This window comes from Lissotriton helveticus, chromosome 7, assembly GCF_964261635.1.
Source record: "Lissotriton helveticus chromosome 7, aLisHel1.1, whole genome shotgun sequence".
In the NCBI taxonomy this organism is placed as follows: domain Eukaryota; kingdom Metazoa; phylum Chordata; class Amphibia; order Caudata; family Salamandridae; genus Lissotriton; species Lissotriton helveticus.
In genome coordinates, this window is record NC_136068.1 from 897,879,169 (window position 1) to 897,899,526 (window position 20,358).

A 20,358-nucleotide genomic window follows, 5' to 3' on the forward strand; every position below is an offset into this window, starting at 1 on the left:
TTTTCTTTGACTTATCATGGCGACTGTAAGAGCCTGATTAAGAGAATTTGTATTTTATTTGTAGCTTGAAAGGATCTTTTATTGCTGCCATATTAACAAACAGTGGAACAAATAAAACATGACAAAAAACTTATGACAAGATGGGGAATGAAATATAAAGCTGTTCGAGTTCCATCTTTAAAGTTATTTAGGATATTCTGAGATACGATGACTGAAATGCTGAAACGCTTCTTGAAAGGCACTGGGAAGATATTAACTGCTTTCAAAGACTCATTAAGATGCGCATGCCTAACCCCTCTGCAGTAGTCCAGCCCATGTGCTGAATAAGTGATGAAGGATGCTCTGGCAAGGAAGGGACAAGTAGAACCAACGCCCGCCTCACTCCTCACTTACTGAAAACCGTGACTTAAAGAAACGGTTCACAACATTCCTTTCCTTCTTTGATTTAGTTGCTTCCCTGTGAAATGGATCCAAAAAAGAACCAGTGCGCGCCTCGCGCTGAAAGTTTAAGAAAACAAGCATTGGCATAGCCAATAGGTCTCGCATTTGGGACCTTATAAGTGTGTACACATGCAACATTTGATGTTGTTGCACCAAGGATATTGTACTGCATAACTACATTCTTATAAGGTTCCAAAGGCGAGACCTATTGGCTATGCTAATGCGTGTTTTAACATTCATGCCGTCCCATTGAAATGACTCTGGGCCTCATTAAAGCCTTGGGAATCAAAGGGCTTGCAAAGGCAGCATCACCTCCTCAAAGGAATCCTTTAATATGGAAACTGGGTCAGTGAGCAAATGGAAAACAGCAGGAGAGAGTGCCAAAGGAGCTGTTGGGAAAGGGCCTACGAGGAGGGGCGCTGGCCACACGGGAGCGGCCGGGAGAAAGGTAAACATGGTTGTCTGAGCCATGGGGAGCAGGCATTGGTGCAGTGTGTGAGAAGGAATATGCTACTTACCAGTATGCATCTGTTCTTGGTATGAAGGGCTGCTGACATTCATATCTGTGCATAGATCGCCGCCTAGTGTTGGGTCCGGATGATTGCACATTGTTGTCCTGGAAGAGTCTTCGAAGTATCACGAGATAGGTGGCTCCTCCCTCTGACTACAGTGCGCATAGGCATCCTCTCCATCCTCAGATTGTTTTTCGCCATTGTGGCAGAAATGGAGTATAGTACAGTAAGATGTCCATGCAAAGAGTGAATTCTGCAGCTGCGACAGGCAACTGGAGGGGGGTGGGCGATATGAATGTCAGCAGCCCTACTTGCCAAGAACAGATGCATACTGGTAAGTAGCATATTCCGTTCGAGGCATGTGGGCTGCTGAATTCATATCTGTGCATAGAATGTATAGCAGTATCTCCCCTAGCGGTGGCTACCTGTGTCAGTTGCAGCAGTCTGGAAAAGAGTTTTGAAAACAGCCTGTCCTACATCAGCTTGCTGTTTTGAATGTACATCTACAGAATAGTGTTTCGAAAAATGTATGTGTGGTTGACCATGTGGCTGCTCTACAAATTTTGTGTAAAGGAATATTACCCAGGAAAGCCATGGATGCCCCTAGCTTGCGTGTGGAATGCGCCCTAGGGGGAACTGTTAAGGTGCGTTTTGCCTTTAAATAACATATTTGGATGCACTCAACGATCCATCTGGCTATACCTGATTTTGAAATAGGGTTGCCTTTGTGTTGTGGTGAGAAAGCAACAAACAATTGTTTTGTCTTTCGAAATGCCTTAGTTCCATCTATATAGTATAGCAGAGCTCTTTTGACATCTAGAGTATGCAAGGCCCTTTCAGCTACTGTTTGTGGGTTTTGAAAGAACACTGGCAGTTCTATGGTTTGATTTATATGGAAATGGGATACCACCTTTGGCATGAATTTAGGGTTTGTTCTGAAAACTACTCTATTTGCATGTACTTGAATGAATGGCTCCTGAATAGTTAGGGCTTGCAGGTCGCTAACTCTTCGAAGCGAAGTAATGGCAATAAGGAAAGCCACCTTCCAAGTAAGAAATTGTAGTTCGCATGAGTAGTGGCTCAAAAGGTGGTCCCATAAGTCTGGTTAAAACAATGTTCAGATTCCAGACAGGTGATGGTGGGTGTCTTGGAGGAATTACGCGTTTAAGTCCTTCCATAAATGCTTTAATTGCTGGCACCCTAAATAGTGAAAGGTGTTGCCTGTTCTGAAGATATGCTGCTAACGCAGCTAAATGTATCCGAATGGATGAATAGACCAAATTGCAACGTTGTAGGTGCAAGAGATAGCAAATGATGTTTTGAGTAGAAGCATCAAGTGGGTTAATATCGTTACCACAGTAAATGACGAAACGTTTCCACTTAGCTGCATAACATGCTCTATAGTGGGTTTTCTTGCCTCTTTGATAATATTCATGCAGTCTGGGGGCAAGTTTAGGTATCCAAACTCTAGGATTTCAGGAGCCAGATCGCTAGGTTCAGCTGTTGCGGGTCTGGGTGTTGGATTTCTCCATGGCTCCGAGTTAGAAGATTGGGTGTGAGTCCCAGTCTTTGATGAGGCACCACTGACAGTTCTAGGAACGTTGTGTACCATGGTTGCCTCGCCCATGTGGGAGCAATGAGGATCAGGGTCAGCGAATGTTGGCGCATTTTGCGTGCAACCAGCAGTATTAATGGAGCTGGGGGAAAAACGTAAGCAAATTTGCCTGACCAGTTCATCCATATCGCATTGCCCTGCGACTGCGGATGTGGGAACCTGGCGGCAAAGTACTGGCATTTTGCGTTTTCGCTTGTGGCAAACAGATCTCCGGGTGTCCCCACTTCCGGAAGAATGGTTGGAGCACTTTGGGGTGAATTTCCCATTCGTGCATTTGTTGGCTGTGCCTGCTGAGCAGGTCGGCTACTTGATTGTCCTTGCCTGGGAGGTGTTCTGCCATTAGAAACATGTTCCTTTGAATAGCCCATTTCCACATTGCTCGAGCTAGGTGCCACAGCAGTGGTGAGTGTGTTCCTCCTTGTTTTTGAATGTAATACATAGATGTCATGTTGTCCGTCCGGATCAACACAGCTTTGTTGCATAAGTGTGTTTTGAACACTTTTAGGGATAGAAAGATCACCATCAACTCCAGAAGGTTGATGTGCATTTATTTGTTGTACAGTCCAGAGTCCCTGTACTGTGTAATGTAGGACATGGGCTCCCCATCCTAGTAGGGATGCGTCCGCGGTTAACACTATTTGTGGGACAGGCTCTTGGAACAGTCGTCCTTTGCAAAGGTTTTGTGGATTCCACCAATGCAGAGAGCTGTATGCCCGACTGGTCACCAACACTAGGACTTTCAATTGTCCCTGAGCATGGTTCCACTGCCTTGCTAGGCACTCTTGGAGCGGACGCATATGTAGCCTGGCATAAGGGACTATGAATATGCACAAGGCCATCATGCCTATTAGTTGCATAAACACTCGAGCTGGTAATGAGTGTTGAGGACTGAACCTTTGGATCAACGTATGCATTCCGTTGATCCGTGCTGCGTTGGGGTATGCTTTTGCTGCCAGTGTATCTATTGTTGCTCCCAGGTACTGTTGGACGTGGGAGGGTTGCAGATGTGATTTTGGATAGTTTAGCGAGAAGCCTAAACTGTGCAGGAGATGGATGGTCCTTGACATGTGGTTGGCACATTGCTGGGCTGATGGCGCATGTATGAGCCAGTCGTCCAGATATGGGTACGCATGGATGTGTTGCCTCCTGAGATGTGCAGCCACTGTAGCTAGGCATTTGGTGAACACTCGTGGAGCTGTTGTGACACCAAATGGTAGGACTTTGAACTGGTAGTGCTGTCCCTGAATTGTGAACCTTAGATACTTTCTGTGAGCAGGGTGTATTGGTATATGAAAGTATGCGTCCTTGAGGTCGAGAGTTGCTAGGAAGTCTCCCTGGCAAAGCAATGGCAAGACTTGCTGGAGAGTGAGCATATGAAAGTGCTCCGACAAAATGTACAGGTTGAGGGGCCTGAGGTCCAATATTGGTCTGAGACCCGTCCTTCTTTGGAACAAGGAAGTATAGGGAGTATACTCCTGTTCCTTGATGTTGTAGTGGGACTGGTTCTATGGCCCCCCTTTTGCAGCATACTGATGACCTCTTGCTGTAGTAGCGTTATATGTTCCTGAGACATTGGACGGTGCACGGGTGGTATGTTGGGTGGTGTTGAGGTGAGTTCTAGGCAATAGCCATGTTGGATAATTTGCCTGACTCACTTGTCTGTAGTGATATGTAACCAGACTGGCAGAAATTGTTGTAGTCTTCCCCCGACCAGTGTTATATGGTCTGGGGGTAGTGCCAAGAAGTCACTGTTTGGTGTTAGCGGAGGATCTATTTGCATTGCCTCCATGACCTCTTCCCTTGGTATTATTTCCTCTGTATCCACCCCTGTTTGTGTTCTTGTTGTATGTGGATTGCGTCTTACTTTTATAGGTGGAGGATTGCTGTGATGTATTACTTCGCGCTCCTCCTCTGTAATTGGAGCGACGAAAGGAGCCCCGGTGTTGTTGGGACTGAAGAGCTCCCATGGACTTCGCTGTTTAAGCATCCTTTTTCATTTTGTCCAGAATTGAGTCAACTGCTGGACCAAACAAAAAGTGTGTGTTTATGGGCTGATTAAGGATAGTGGATTGGACTTCATTCTTAAAGCCTGATATGCGAAGCCATGCGTGTCGCCTTAGCAGCACGCTTGTGTTGATGGATCTGGCAGCTGTGTCTGCCGCGTCTAGGGCACATTTAATTGAGGCATTTGTGATGAGCTTTCCCTCCTGTAGAAGTTAATCTGCCTGATTTTTGTATGGGTCAGGTCAGTGTTGGAGAATGTCCTCTAAACTGTCATAGTGCGCCCTGTCATATCTGGCCAGCAAGGCCTGTGTATTGGCTATTCTCCATGGGTTTGCTGCCTGAGCTGCTACTCTCTTGCCTGATGCCTCCAAGATCTTTGACTCTGTCTGGAGGAGCAGCCTCTCCAGTAGTCTGAGTTTGCACGCTTTCATGCGTTGGATACCACTTGGGAGTCTAGGGGTAGTTGTCCCCTGATGTATGTAGGATCTATAGGTGCAGCCCTATATTTCTTTTCAATTCTAGGGTTTAGGACACGTGCTCTAGCAGTGTCCTTAAAAATGTCATTTGCGTGCTTTAAGACTCCCTTCAACATGGGGAGTGTTTTTACATGTCTTTCCGATGTTGTCAATGTATCAAAGAGAAAGTCTTCAATAGCATCAGAATGCATATCTACATTATGGTAGTTTGCTGCTCTACCTAGTAGAGAGTTAAAGGCTACTTTATCTTCTGTGGGTGATGGCTTAGTTGGGTATACTGCAGGGTCTGTAATGGACAGAGTCCCTTCAGTGTCTGGTTCACCTCCCCCTCCCCATGGCCGTGAGATGGGGTCTCCATATGGGTTTTGTGGATAACCAAACCCCACATCTGCATCCTGATCTTCATCTGGGTTGTAGTCAGAGCGTGCAGGTGAGTTTGTGGCATATGGAGTAGTAGGCATAGCTGGAGTGATAGGCTCAAAAAGTATTGGAGAGGTAGCACAGTCTTTCTTCAGTGTAATTTTAGAAAAGTCTTCAGTAGGCAGAGGTCTTTTCTTTTTTGTGTAAACAGTCACTTTACCAGTTTTTGGGTCAATATATAGTTTTGACTGGTCTTCTGTGGAGGGGTCTGGATGGATAATCTAGTCTTTCACAGTTTTTGGCCTTGGAGCCGTAGCCTTTGGTTTGACTTTTTTCGGGGCGATGCTTTTAATGGGTTTGACCGCTTTTGGTGGTTGGATCGGTTTTTGAGTCTGACAGGTTGTTGGTTGGACGTCTTTGGCAGGCTTCACCACCTTCTTTGGACCGAGCGGTTTGGTCAGTTCGGGAGTGTCTTTAGGCGGTAGAGGTGTTTTCGGAGCCTGCGGTTTTGGCTCGATGCCCCTTTTCGGATCGATGGGCTTCGGCTCGAACGATTTGCTTTTGTCCACCTTAGGTTTCACTTTCGGTTCGATGTTTGTTTTGGGCGTAGGCCTTTTGCTCTCTACCGTTTTTTTCCCTTTGTCGATAGTTGAGCCCGATTTGCTCGATTCGACGTGCTTTGATTTTGGTTTGGGGGTCGAGTCGACGTGCTTTTGTGTCGGTGTCGATTAGACGTATTTTGGCCTCTATGTTGACTCAACAGCTTTTGTCTTCGAGCTCGACTCGACGGCTTTTGGCTTAGATGTCGACTCAACGCTCTTTGGCTTCGAAGGGTGTTTTGGAACTGTGGCCTTCGGGTCGACGCCCTTCGGCTTAATCCCCTTCGGTTCGAAGACGTTCGGTCTGAAGACGGTATTGTAGACTAGTTTCGGTTTCAATGGAACCGGTGTCATACGTCGTGTCTCAGAAGGCTCTTTTTGTATGTTCTTAGCCGGGCGGTATGGCGGGGCTATAGAACCAGAATGTTGATCTTGGGTAAGGCCTGTTGGCGATGTCTCGACCTGAGTCTGATATTAGTGTAATGTCTATATGGGGCGGTGTACTCACGGTTCGCCCCTCGTCGTTATCGGAGTCGTCTTAGACAGCTACGATGTCTTGATCGTATTCCTCGAGATCGACGATTTCTTCCTCCTCTTCGAGGTAATATTCGGAGTCATGCTACGAGTATTGTTCTTCGTCTTGATCAGAGTCTTCGGCGCTATCTAGGTCTTCCTCATCGTCGAAGATATTATCGGGCTCTGGTGCTGACCTCTGCATTTCTTGCCTCGCCGCCCGTCGATTCCGGATAGTCTTCTTCGATCGGAACTGGGCACAGGCTAGGCAACTATCTTCATTGTGATCTGGATAGGCATTTTTTGCACACTGGATGCTTATCTGTGTGCGGGAACTTGGAGTTGCACTGCGGGCAGTACTTGAATGGACTTCGTTCCATCGACGGTCGGTCCACGTGGCGTCGAGAAGGCCTCACAGCCCGATTCGACGACCGGAGTGCAACAGATGTTGCAAAGGTGTATCGGTATCGAGCGCTTAACAATACCGACGGATTCGAAGGCCTTTTGGCCTTTAGAAAAGTTTGTTGATTCCGAACTTGGAGTGCTGGAAAGTACATCCGAACCCAATGGCAGAAAAAAAATCTGAGGATGGAGAGGATGCCCATGCGCACTGTATTCCGAGGGAGGAGCCACCTATCTCGTGATACTTCGAAGACTCTTCCAGAACAACAATGTGCAATCATCCGGACTCAAGACTAGGCGGCGATCTATGCACAGATATGAATTCAGCAGCCCACATGCCTCGAACAGTGCCATCTTTCTTGCACTGGTATGCCCCACTTTTGTTTCTGAACTGCTGATGTACTTTGAGTGTGCCCTGGGTTCCTGGCAACCAGGTACCCAGGGCCCGTGTTCCTTCCCTAAAAGCGGTGTTGAAACTAAAACCCAATTGGCATCTATGGCCACCTGTCTGCCCCTAGTAAATGGTACCCTAGGTACCCTAGGTGACCAGAGAAGACCCATGAGGACTGCAGCACTTATTGTGCCACCCTCAGGGGCCCTGTACCCTAACACCCACACACTGCTTTTGCAGGCTGTGTCTAAGTACAGACCTAAACAAAGAGCCGACATAGAACACATCCTTATGTGCCGTGCCCACAGAACCCACTGCCCTGGCATACCTCAGTCACCCCTCTAGCTGGGTGCCTTATGCCAGTGGTGTGGGCACTGGTGCACAAGCCCTGTGCACCTACAGTACCCAGGGCCATTCCTGGGCACTGTAAGTACAGTGATGCCATTAAGAGTATATGGTGCTGGGAGGTTGTCATTACGACCTCCACAGCACCATAATGGCTACACTGAAGACTGACAAGGTTGGTACCAAACTTCTCAGCACATTAAACCCGCACTGATGCCAGTGTGGGATTTAATGTAAAATGCACCGGAGGGCATCTTAGAGATGCCCCCTGAAAACCTAACCTACAATCCACGTCTGGGCTGAGTGGCTGCAGAGGCTGCCACATAGCAGATATGTTGCTGGCCCCCTGGGTGGAGAGCCCCCCACTCTCCTGGGCCTACAACAACGCACATCATGGGCGAGGTGCTAGGTCTCCTACCCCAGGATGGGCAGGGGGAAGCTTCAAAGGCATGTTGCCTCTGAGCTTCTCCATTCCATTTGCTGTACCCATTAACTGGCCCCTACCAGTTCTGACCACCACGCTGGCGGGAAGACTGGCGGGAAAAACTACGTCAGGAAGGGGGGGGTGCCAGCCTGTGCCAACCCCTCCTCTCGGGTGGGGATGACGAGGTGAAGCCCGACCCCGGGATCCGGCCACCTTTAAGACGGGGAGCCCTGCCCAATCCCAGCTAAGCTCCTGCCCCTTCCGACAGGAGAGGAGCAGGCTAGGGGGGTGTACCCACCCCAGGACAGGGACCTACTGGTTCCTGCCCTTGCCCTAACTGTAACACCCCTAAATTCAGTATTTAGGGGCTCCATGAACCTTACTTTCCGAGATCCCGATAAGAAAAGAAGAAAGAAGATCAAGACGACGCGCCGTGCAGCTGCTAACAGGACGACAACAACTGACTTGGCCCCAGCCCTACCGGCCTGTCAATCCTGGAACCTGCTCCAGCCTGAACCCCGGCGACTCCAGCGGACAGCCACCTTGGGACACCTAGAGGACCTGCCTGCCTTGACCCTCGTGATGATTGGGACTCCCATCGGCAGAGGCTCTGCTGCAACAAGCCCCCTGGTGTCAGCCAGGAAGCTCGGGACCAGCCCACCCTGCACCCGCCGAGCCAGGCCCGTGCCAGAGTGATCAAAGACCACGAGGACATTTCTCCCCCCCCCCCCCCCCCCCCCCCCCCCGGCGACTGGGACTCGAAGTCCAGTGTCCAAAGACCCTCCTCAACGAACCAGACGACACCTGCAGAATCAGAACCCTTGTGCCTCCCTTTGGGGTACCTACCTGTGCTCCAAGATCCCAACTTACCTCTCGATGTGCTGGTCGCCCCTGGAAAGTCCCCGCCCCAAGCCTTTGTTCCCTTTTTACCTTTTCCATTGGATAACATTGAGCGCCTGACGGCTCAAAAGCACCCTGCACCCAGCCGCCCGAGTACCGCTAGCTGTGCAACCTTAGTCCTATCCTGCTTCCCCCTTTGTATGAGTAAGTGACCAGGAGCCCAGCTCCCAGGTCTGCTAGGCAGCAGCCACCAACTGGAGCCCCCCTGTTCCCCATTGGATAACATTGGGCCCAACTACCTCTGCACCCAGCCTCCCCTGCGCCGCTGAGGGTGAACTGTACCTGCCTGACACTGGAGGACCCCTGAGTCTATGCTCAGAACCACAACCTCAACACTTGAGTACTCACCAGGAAACAATTAACTAACTTACCTGCCATTGAATAACATTGACTGGTTTTAACACGAAAAATATTTTAAGTGCCTACTTTTGAAAACTTAAAATATTCATATAAAATCATCCAAATTCCAAAATACTCACCTGTGATGAGGAGAGGAGCCAGTACTGTACCTTGTAGCCCAGCACTGAACCGCAAAAGTAATCCCTAGCAGGTTTACTAGTAACTTGTATTTTCTCCATAGGAATCCATTGTCTGCTTTCCTATGAAATTTCTTCGAAGTGTCTACTTTTGAAAACTAGAAATATTCTTTAAAAATCATACGAAATACTGAAATGTAATTACTTACCTGTTTGAAGTTGAGACCCTAGTGCTGGCCCCAGGAGCCCAGTACTGGATTACAAAAGTAACAAGATCATACTTTACCTGCAACCTGAATTTTCTCCCATTGGATAACATTGCCAGATTTCTGTTGAAAAGTTTTTAAGTGTGAACTTTTAAAATAGCTTTTTATTCCTGAAAAATCACTGCAATACCTTAAACGTTTTTGTTAAACTGTTTTCAGCTTAGATCCCAGGACTGAATCTAGTAGCCAGTCCTGGGATTACCAAAGTAATCAACTGTGTTTGTACAAGAAAATCCATTGAGCTCAATGCTAAATTGAGTGTAGCATTGTGTTGCCTACTGCAACCACTGTACGTATTGTGTTTACAAAGTTTATTGCCTTTCTGCAAAGCACTCACCTGAGACCTCATATCGAGAACAGTATACTTTGATGCCTGTTGGTTCTAGAAATAAAACTCTTCGATATAAAAACAATTGGCCTGGAGTTCAGTCTTGGAGTGTGTGAAACCTTTTGCTGACTGTGTACAACAAATGCTTTACACTGTCCTCTGGTACTGCCTTACTGCTCGACCAAGCTACCACTTTAGAGAGAAAGGTCACACCTGGCTTTAACCTCTGTCATACCTTTGGGGTTTGTGGACTTTATAGACACTTTACCATATTCTGGTCCAGTATATATAGAGCCACTTTCTCATACCGTGTCGCTCAAAACAGACGCCTTCCAGGTCGCAATGGCCAGCATGTACGGGTCACCGCATCTGCAGTGAAAACGATATTTGGGGTGCCTTTTTAGGAGCTTGTGAGTAGACCTGGGAGAAAAATACATGCAAGCCCACTCACTGATGCATGCAGAAATGCAAACCTTTCAGGGCTTCACCAAAAGCAGAGCTCTGCCAGGCAGTTTGGCTGGCAGTCAGTCAAGAAAATGTTTCCAACTCTGCCGATGTGTTTGCCTCCAGAAAGAGTCACACACAAATAAAAAGGAGTTTTCAAAGCACGGCTGAGATTTGTAGGACTTTCTTTAATCTAGTGGCCTTATCTGTGGGGAGGCTCTGGTGCTCTATTAGAGGTTCTCGTAATAGAGTTCTGGACAGTCTAGGCAAAGAGAGATAGTGAGAAACAGAGGGGAACAGAGGATAAAGAGAGCGAAAAGGAAGGACAGAGCAAAAGGGGAGAGAAAAAGAGGGAATGAGAATAACAGAGAGAGACGAGTGTAGGGTCTGCTATCCTATGGTCACCCCATTTTTTTGCTTCACTGGTTTTCGACTTAATGTGGCTGTGGGCCTGCTAATCAGACCCACAGCCCTGCTGTTCTCTCTAAATTCACAACATGTACTTTAGGTATATCACCAATTGGGATTGGGTCACCTTATGAGCCCCTGTACAGTGTACTATAGGTAACCAGGGCATAGGTGCATCCAAGGCCTACCAGGGGCTGCAGCATATCCTTTGTCACTCCTATGGCAGGCCTTAACGATCCTGAAGGCAGAGTGCTTGGTTTTATGTGAGATGGTGCTCTAGCACGAGCTGAGCCTATCTGCAGCTTTCGGAACCATGTCCTTATAGCTGTTCCAGGATATTGCCATACCATATACTCTTAAGTGCATTATGAACCTCGCGGTTAAATGCTATCTTCCAGACATCCAACAGCCCGATCCTCAGCCACAGCAAAGCAGAGACCCGTGGAGGACACATGAGACGTGGGACCGGCCATCTTGGAAAGCCAGCGAAGTGCTTTCTGTGCAGCTCCTGATGCACCCTCGAAGCTGTGCATTGGGGATTGAGAAGCCCTAGCCCAGAGCATACTTTGCACCAAAGATCCTCTTCACACTCACCGAGTGCTGCGTGGGGCCCTTTTGCATTTTCCTGCTCGACGCGTCTGTCCGGTCAATTGCCCGTTGGCTAGTGGCCTCTAGGACGACGAACCTTCGAATTTTCAACGCTGGTCTGGTTGCTCCAGACTGGCCCTTGCTCCCCTGAAAAGGAGCAGCCCATCAGACCTTGATGGTCTGATCCAGAAGCCATCTTCGATCCCTGTGTGGGTTGCATTTGCCAAGGCCTGTTGACTCCGAATCGAGATCCAACACTGCCGACAGTGAGAGCCTTCGTGGGACAGTCAGTGCCCAGCGCCTGGTCGTCGTCACCTCCTGGTCCACGTGGCAGCGGAGACAAGCTTCACGACATCACCTGATCGCAACCAGACATCGCCTGGTTCCTTTCTGGTCACTGGCTAGTGACCCAGACTGTCCTCTCTGCTTTCAGGTACTCTACATCTTCGATCCAACCGGACTCTTCTGTCCTGGTCGCCTGCAGCATCTTTTCTCCAAGGCTCCATAGAACTCCACGACGAAACCCGACACTTTGACACCTATGCACCCGCTTCCTGTGTGTGAGGTAACGAGAGTACTGCGGTGCTTCTGTAGAGATTTACACCTCTAGTGTCCTAGTTTTACGTGGTTAAGTTCTAGGCCAGTCGGAAGACTTCCAAATCTGCAACTTTCTAACTTCACGCACCCATTGACTTCAATTGGTGCACGTGTGTGCAATTAGACACTGCACCCGCAACCTGTGGGCCTCCCACGTCCTAACTGCTGTTAGTCCAGTGTAGCCCCAGCAATTCTCTAGGCCTTACCATTGTTCGTGACGTGGTTCTTATACCACTATTTTAGTATATGGTTTTAAGGGACACCAGGGCCTATCCATATTTGTGCAACTTTTGTATGTTATATTAAGTTCATTGTTATACGCTTGTGCTCATAAAGAGTTAAGGGGATTTATTTAGAAATAAATACATATATATTTTGAATATATAACCTGTGTGGTGTCCTTTCATTTGGTATTAAAAGGTTTGCATATGGTAAAACAGCTGGCTTCACATGCCCTCTTGAGTTTAGCCTAAGACTGCTTTTGTCCATGCTACCCCTAGGATAGCTGGTCTATAAGGTTGACTTTACAACCATCACCATAAGGGTTGTTTGGACTGGTACAAGGTGGTCACTAGAATAGTGATCATATACCAGGCCAACTTCTCACATTGAGGATAGAGGAAAGAAAACACTGGGGAGAAAGAAGGGGAGTGAGAAAGAGAAAAAGCGCGATAGCGCTGGATTGAGAGGGGGTTTGGGGTAGAGTTAGAAGTTCAAAAAAATACCCTCATACAATGTTTTACTATAAAACTGCACTTTTGATAGATCTGTTTACCATTAGGATTGTTTCCAAATCATTTTCAATCCCACAAAAAAACAAACCTTAAGTGGAAGCATTAAAATTTGTATAGTATTTACAATAACAAAAACATTAAGATACATTCTCATGGAGAGAAAGACTTCGCATGAAAAGTCTTTAATAGGCAGTCCAAGTCATGTAGATGTTCATTGGGCATAAAACCACAGCAATTGGCATCAGCACTGTATGAAAATAAATGAACATCTAAGGTAGATCAGTGGGTTAATGTGAATGCAACTCAGTTAATGAAGCACAAGGGTTCAGTTCTGGTGGTTGGGTCAGCCTTTCACCCAAAACAGAAGAGATGGTAATAAAAGAGAAGCACTGCAAACACTCTGCTCTAGTCTAATGGCAACAGAAATCGTTTATAGGACTGGTCTTTTATTAGCACTTCTGTAAGAAGAGTTACTGTTCCCTTCCCCCTCCTGCAGCAATAAAATTCTAAAGCAACACGGAGTTTGTAGGGGACATGCCACGTGCATTCATTGAGAAAAGGACAGGAAGCGTAACCCGAAAGCACATTACATTTCCCCAATTCTGGTCAAACAAAACTGGGACATAAATATGCAGTCACCGCCACTAAAGCTGTGGCGCTCTAACAAGCAACCAGACGTGCGACCCCGGGAACATTGGCGTGCACCTGAGGCCTTATGACCGGCCCTTTCCTTGTAGTTTAAGGAGGTGCAAAAGTTAGAGCACAGGCATGCTACAAAACGTTTCTTTAGAACTAGTGCCTTAAAAACTATGTCAAATTATTTTTTGTTAAATAGCGCCATCAATAGTTTACGATAAAAACTTTGAAATCGTGCTGCTAAAAGCAGTAACTTGAAGTGGTAGGTTTTAATGATTAAACAGAATATTACAAGCATTCTGTTAGTGGGTGGAGCACCATATCTACGAATATTACCACACATTTACAGTTCTGCAGGGGCTTTTGTTCAAAGGTCCATTGTTTGTGTTTACGTGTTCAAACCACCGAAAAAGAAAAAAACAAACAAGCCCGGGAGTTGTGTGCCCGTGCCCTAAACAGAAATGTAAAATAAAAAACACGCGAGTGGTGCAGTGTTTCAAATGCCTGCATTCTTTGGGGATCCCTGAGGTGGTGGAAAAAGTTTAATGTCAGTACACAAGCTTTACTAGATGGCTCCTGGTGACCAGTGTTAAGATGATTGTAGACCTGGGCTTCTAATGGGCAATCTAATGCATTCTGGGAATTCTAGTGTCTGCTGATATTCCACACTTCATTTTTCAATATAATTGTTGCCATTTTTTGTAGATCATGAATGAAATTTGTTACAATAACCTCCATAAATCTTTATTACACCGCGAACGTGGAATTAAAGAAAATTGGTGAGTCAGTTTAGTTAACTATAGAGCCCTTCTTAGTTTTGCCAAACAGCATTGTAGTTAGTGTAATACCGTCTCTATGACATGTTATTAAAGAATTGGTACTACATATCTTCATAACGACAACACAATCTTGCTAGAGCCCTAAAAGTACAAACTGTAAAGATTTCTACATTTTGAAATCCTTCATTCGGCCTTGGTTACTGAAGCAGGTTTCAGCGCTTTGTGAAAGGAAAGCCTTGGATGGCAAAGGAGGCACGGAGCCCTGGTATCCGCTCGCGAGACAGGACACATGGAGTACATTCAGGCGTGGGCGGACGTCGATGCTGCCATCCGAGTACACACTTGAATCCTCTCTTTTTCCTGGTGACACTATTTAGAATGCACCAGGACTAACACGGGGGATTCGTAGGTGAGGGACGGCCAGTTCTGTAGCCGCACAGACTTTGCGCCCGCCGTGGCCAGGCCACGCCAGGAGACGCTACCTGCGCAGCAGCGTGAATTTTGTGTGCTTGCATTGGGCACGGAGGCCTAGCCATGCACACTGAGGCCTGCCCACGGAGCCGAGATGCCACTGAAGGAATGTGGCTCAAGTCAGACGCAGTGTGTCACTTGCGATTAGAGCGCGCCTCTTTACCTCTGCCGGCCCGGGAGGACCTGCAAGGGACTGACATGTCATGCAGACGTGTGTGGTGCGGCAGAGGGGGTTGGAAGACTGGCTGGGATTGACACTTCCGATCAGTCCGGCAGGAGGTGGCCCGTGTGGTTGTCTAAACTATTTCTTGATTGGGTTAATCAATAAAATCGCATTGATGCAAAAGCATCTGTTTATTCACACAATGTAAAAGCGTGCACAGCGACGGTCTCTCAAAAACCAGTATTCTTGCCAAACCACTGGCTCTCTTTGCAGATTTACAGGTGGTCAGGGCAGTAGCGAACGTGATCGTGGGCTGCAAGGGTGCCCGCGGATGGCACCTGTGCTCATAAGTCCGCACACAAAAAGTGATCGCGAGCGATGTGCGCGCACCATGACGAGAGGAAAGCCAGATGGCGCCTCTGCTCCTCATTGTGCGCGTAACCGCAAGCTGTAAGCCACAGTGGGAGCATTTTCTGAAGCCCTTACTAAAAGTCTCGCCAGAGCAGCGCATGCGCTGGCTCAGGCGAGACCTAAAACAAAAAAAAGATGGGGGAGGCAGGAGGGGAGAGGGGGGAGTGCCTGTGGCAGTTTCCCTTGCGGGTCTGAGCAGGTACCATATGTTAAAGCTCAATCCAGCAAGGGAATCTCCAAAAGTGCACGCGTTGCATTTAAAGCAATGCAATGCGTCGACGATTCACTGAAAAACAGAATCCATTGCTAAAGGTCTTTTTCCTATGCAGCGCATGCGTGCTGCATAGGCTAGACCTAAAATCCAAATTGGGGGGTGGGGTTCGGGCGAAATTAGTGAGAGCGGTGCAAGTATGATGGCCAGTTACCAACAACTGCTTCTATCGCCGTTAGAGAAGGCATCTGGGGGTATTTCAGAGAATGGTGAAAACCTGAGAAATTTTGCATTTCATTGGTCCAGTATACAGCTTCCTTAACCTAAACCAGGTAACAATGGCTCTACTAAACGTGTATACATTCTTGTTTCAATAACAGCTTTGTCCTTCGTACACTGCATGTATTAAACCCTCTTGCCTTCCATTAGGTTATCAGATAGGATTACTGGGGTGATCCCAGAGTTTAAAAGTGAAGTTAGCTGGATGATCCAGGGGGTTTTGGGGAAAAGGGAGTTCAAAATCCAGCATTCATTTCAGGTACTGTGACCCTCTAAATCCTACCAACCACCTTATACCAGTACATCACTAATTCTTCAGTAAGCCACAATTAAGCCAAACTGCACCCGAGGAAACACACAGGACAATTTGAGGACAGAAATAACTTTACTTCATTTCGGCTAGATGCTCCAACAGCCTTTTCTCAGTTACTGCCTTTTCGTCAGCCAACTTTTCTTTTGCCTGATCAGCGGCTACTCTGTAATGAAAAACTGAAAAATTAAAGGCACCACCCAACATCCATTGAATAAAAGTTTGGTAGCAGAGGATCACATTTTACAAATCAAAATAGGCTACTGGTAAGGGTGAAGCATGGTAAACAAACTATTTAAAACCATGTACAAGTTATTTATTGTACTTAAATATCAGCATCAGACCCGTATTACCAAAAGAAAAAAGAATGCAAGAACAATGGAGAAGAACAATTCAACAAAATCTCGTGTACGAACAGGTAAGTATTCATTGGATACTGAACTGGGAAAGAAAGACAGACCACACCACCAACAGCAATGTGTTTGAAAGAAAATTCAGTAAATAACTACATAAGAAATAACCAAGTTGAGACTAGTTTCATTTGGACCATTTTGATCAAATGCTTCTAAGTAACACATGCCAACTTAAGGCATAGAACAGTGATGAAACTTACACCTCAGCTGCGCTAGTCACTGCCATGTTTACCAATGCGGTCTGGTCCTTTACACTGCTGAGGGTGTAGCGAATGACAGCAGGTCAGATAAACATCCTTGATCACAAAGTAGACAAGTCATTTGCTATGCAGCTTAACTTAGTCCACAGTGGGTGGGGTTTTAAACAGGGGATGAAACATGGAGGATGTGTACCAACAAATTCTGTGAATTAAAGTAAGCTTGGTGAGTCTGACTTTACATCAGACGGCCCAGCTGAGATGTCACTTTACCTCCTCCAATTGCTGCACTTCGTGCTGGGGATGACATTGCAATAAATGTGGACCTGGTTCTGAAATTAATTTAAAAAAGAAATATGCCATATGGAAGAAAGCGCAATTGACAGTTTGAGGTTTCTTTTGAAGTTATGAAATACAGAGAACACTTTGGTAGTGAATAACATTTTACCTACCTAACACCTTATCTGGTAGAGGCTTACTAGCCAAAGATACCGTGCCATAAAAAATCCCCCAGGAGTCCGACTGGATCTAGAAAATCTTGATCTATCCCTGCAGGCCGGTAGGAGGCAAACCGCTCCACGCCTGCTGCAACTGATGCGTCATGCCTATATGAGTGCTACCACAGTGCGCCAACAGTTGGTTTGTGACTACCTCTACACCACAAGTATGGAGCGACGTCAGAAGGCAGAAAAGGCCAGTTTGCAGAACAGGGAGGATGGGAGTTTTGAAAAGGAATATGTGGCTAGATAAAAGTGTCTCACAGACAGGGAGTTACTGAAGGGAAGTAGCTTGTTCATCCGATTGAAAACTGCTAGCTGCAGATTGCTCACCTTTTGAATAGATAAATACCGCCTCAGAGGTGGGTCAGTAAACTGGCTTAGACCAAAAAGTCCTGGAGGACTTATGTAGGCAGCTGGCTCTGTATATACTATACCAAAGTAAGGTATAGTGTGCACGGAGTCCAATGGATCCTCAAAGGCTTACAGAGGTAAAAGCAAATACCTAACTATTTGTGTTAGTGTGTGAGAGCAGTAAGGCTTTATCAGAGGGTAGTATTAAACACTTATTGCACACAGTCAGGAAAGAAATTGTCGCACACCTAGACTGAATTCCGACCAATTGTTTGTATCAAAAATATTTCTTTAGTTGTATTTTATTTTCAGAACCAAGCAGCACTTGGTACAGGTAAGTCGAATTGAACTTCAAAGTAAGCAAGCTGAATGAAATGTCCTTAGTTACAGGTTTGTAAAATATTACAAGACAGGCATTTGTGATGACTTGGTGATTACTTTTCAGATTACTCTGTAGAGTATTTTTTAGATTACCTTTTCTACTCCGTGTGATATGCCTAGATTTCAAACTGGTACATTTCCTTGATAAAGGCAAGTAAAACAGTTTTGCACTAAATTACTGTTGCCAATCAAACGCACCTCAACACAGAACATTTTCAAAAGAAAACAGTCAAAGCAATCCTATGTAGTACAAGCATTGGCATAGCCAATAGGTCTCGCCTTTGGGACCATATAAGGTTTTAACCATGCAACAGTTAATGTTGTTGCAGTACGGATATTGTGCTTCATAACTAAATACTTATAAGTTCCCAAAGGCGAGACCTATTGGCTATGCGAATGCTGTTTTTTTAATGTACCGGGGACGCCCATCTCGATGACAGGAATGATTGAAGCATGTGAATCTATGAAAGTTCCAATACTAAAGCAAGAGGGGATTAGCAAATCGCTAGAACTCCAACTCAGGAACATACATCTACAGCAAGAGGAACAACATCACTCCCATTAAACCATATTAACTACACACTAGCCACATCAGTTCCAAACCCACTATCATCCCACTTAAGCCTCATGAATCCAGCACCCTTTTTTAAGGATATCAAATGGCCCACTGTGGACTGTTATAGAGATGTGAAATAAACGTCCTTAAATCAGTCTTCATCACAAAATTGTATAACATGCAATATAGCTATGGTGTGTGATGCTCAAAAAGGGTTTGCTGGCCTCCTTGGGAGGCCACTGGAGTCATCATAGCTATAGAAAAGCCATTAAAATATTTAAAGGCTTGTGGATTGTGGGAATTCCAATTTCATGGGGTGGAGTTTTCTAAGCAGTCAGGCAGAAACTAATGTAGTTTGATCGAGTAATGACAATGTGGCTATTTCAGAGGCTGTGTAGATGTGAACAGCTGTACTACCTACTAGAAATGACTGTATAAGGTCAGTACTCACTTGGGTGCCTCACTACCATTATAAACTAGCCTCAATTATGAAAAGGATTTTTTAAAAAACTTATGGAAAAATCTAATATTAGTTTTTGCAGTGGGTTCAAGTTTGAATTTATATTTAATGACTACAGGCTATTCACTCGGAAATTCACTGCTTATTGCCCTAGGTCATGCCTCTATGTTTACTAATGAAGCAGTCATATGGGTTTGTTATTACTGCAGAATTCTTTGGAAGGGTCTTATTACTGTGCTGCTGCCATAAGATGTAAATGTAGCATACAGAGAACGAGTGTACTGGACAGAGTTTTGAGCAAAGGAGTAGGCGTTCTAAACTAGGCGGCTAACTCCGGCCTGGATCGAATCCAAGTCACCACAATCATTTTTCGCTGCAGTGGGTACTAAAGATATCCAGTCAATAAGATTAAGGCACTAGACACCCTATTTTATATACAGTAAGTGCTCGTCAATGGATCCACACAGAGTAGGGATAGTCATCTTCCAGTCATTGCTGCTAGTGGTGGTAAAAGTAGTAACGCAAGTACTCTCCTTTCCACAGCATTAGCTAAGTTCCAGGAAGTGCTTGTACATCCTCCCTATGAGCAACCCTGCAGAGAATTCCCTTTAGTCCAGCCCCCCCGTCCAGCCCCAGTCCCCCCCACTGAGAAGAAAGGTGGTCAGGGACTTTAAATTTAAAGCACCGTCTCAGACAGAAAACAACTCAAGTACTTAAGGGATAAGATTTTCTGGACAGTGTGATTGTGCTTTTAGTCATAAAGACTCTGTACACAACAGGAATTGGAAAAACCAGTAGGTCTTGTTATTTAGATCTATTTGCTTTAGCAATTTTTTACCAATGCAACGTCAGCAACAAAAAAGAAACAAAGAAGGGACGAAGAGCACCCTTTTGTGAACACCTCAGGAAGCTATTTTGACCATTGGTTATAACACATGTATGTGCACGCATCAACGTGGCATGATGCAGCTACCATTTCGTTTTTTAAAATTAAAATTTACAGTTCCAAGATTGCGAATGGCACTGGTAGGAGTAACTGAAAAAAGTGAACTTAAAAATGTGTGAAAGCGATGTTTAATAAAGTAACGGACCGGCAGCAAAACCACTCGCCATTTTAAGAGACTCAAATGATTATTGAGAGGTATGAAGGCCAGTGTACCCAGCAGAAAAATCATGGTTTCCACAATTTTTTATTCACCATAAGTTTGAAGTTGCTCATTAGTAGGGAATCAAGTAGTCTCCTTCAAATACCTTATCTGAAAATGCAGCTTACTCCTAGTTAACCCTCCGCGTTGTAATATTCTCTCGGGTTTCGCAAAGCTGGCCTTTAGCCAGAACCCTTCCCTTATTGTACTACATGACCCTTCTAGTGAAAGTAAATAGTTTACGTTTTTTGTACCGGTGTTACCTTGCATTA

General features: G+C 45.9%; 1 protein-coding gene across 2 annotated transcripts in view; it reads right to left on the bottom strand.

Moving 5' to 3' along the window:
- HMMR (hyaluronan mediated motility receptor) overlaps nt 1-20,358 on the bottom strand; it is a 472,605-nt gene that overhangs the window by 244,521 nt on the left and 207,726 nt on the right. For both annotated transcript variants that reach the window (XM_078653402.1, XM_078653403.1), the window contains one exon: nt 16,163-16,249. In XM_078653402.1, coding sequence (XP_078509528.1) covers nt 16,163-16,249 — 87 coding nt within the window. The remainder of the gene's footprint in view (nt 1-16,162; nt 16,250-20,358) is intronic.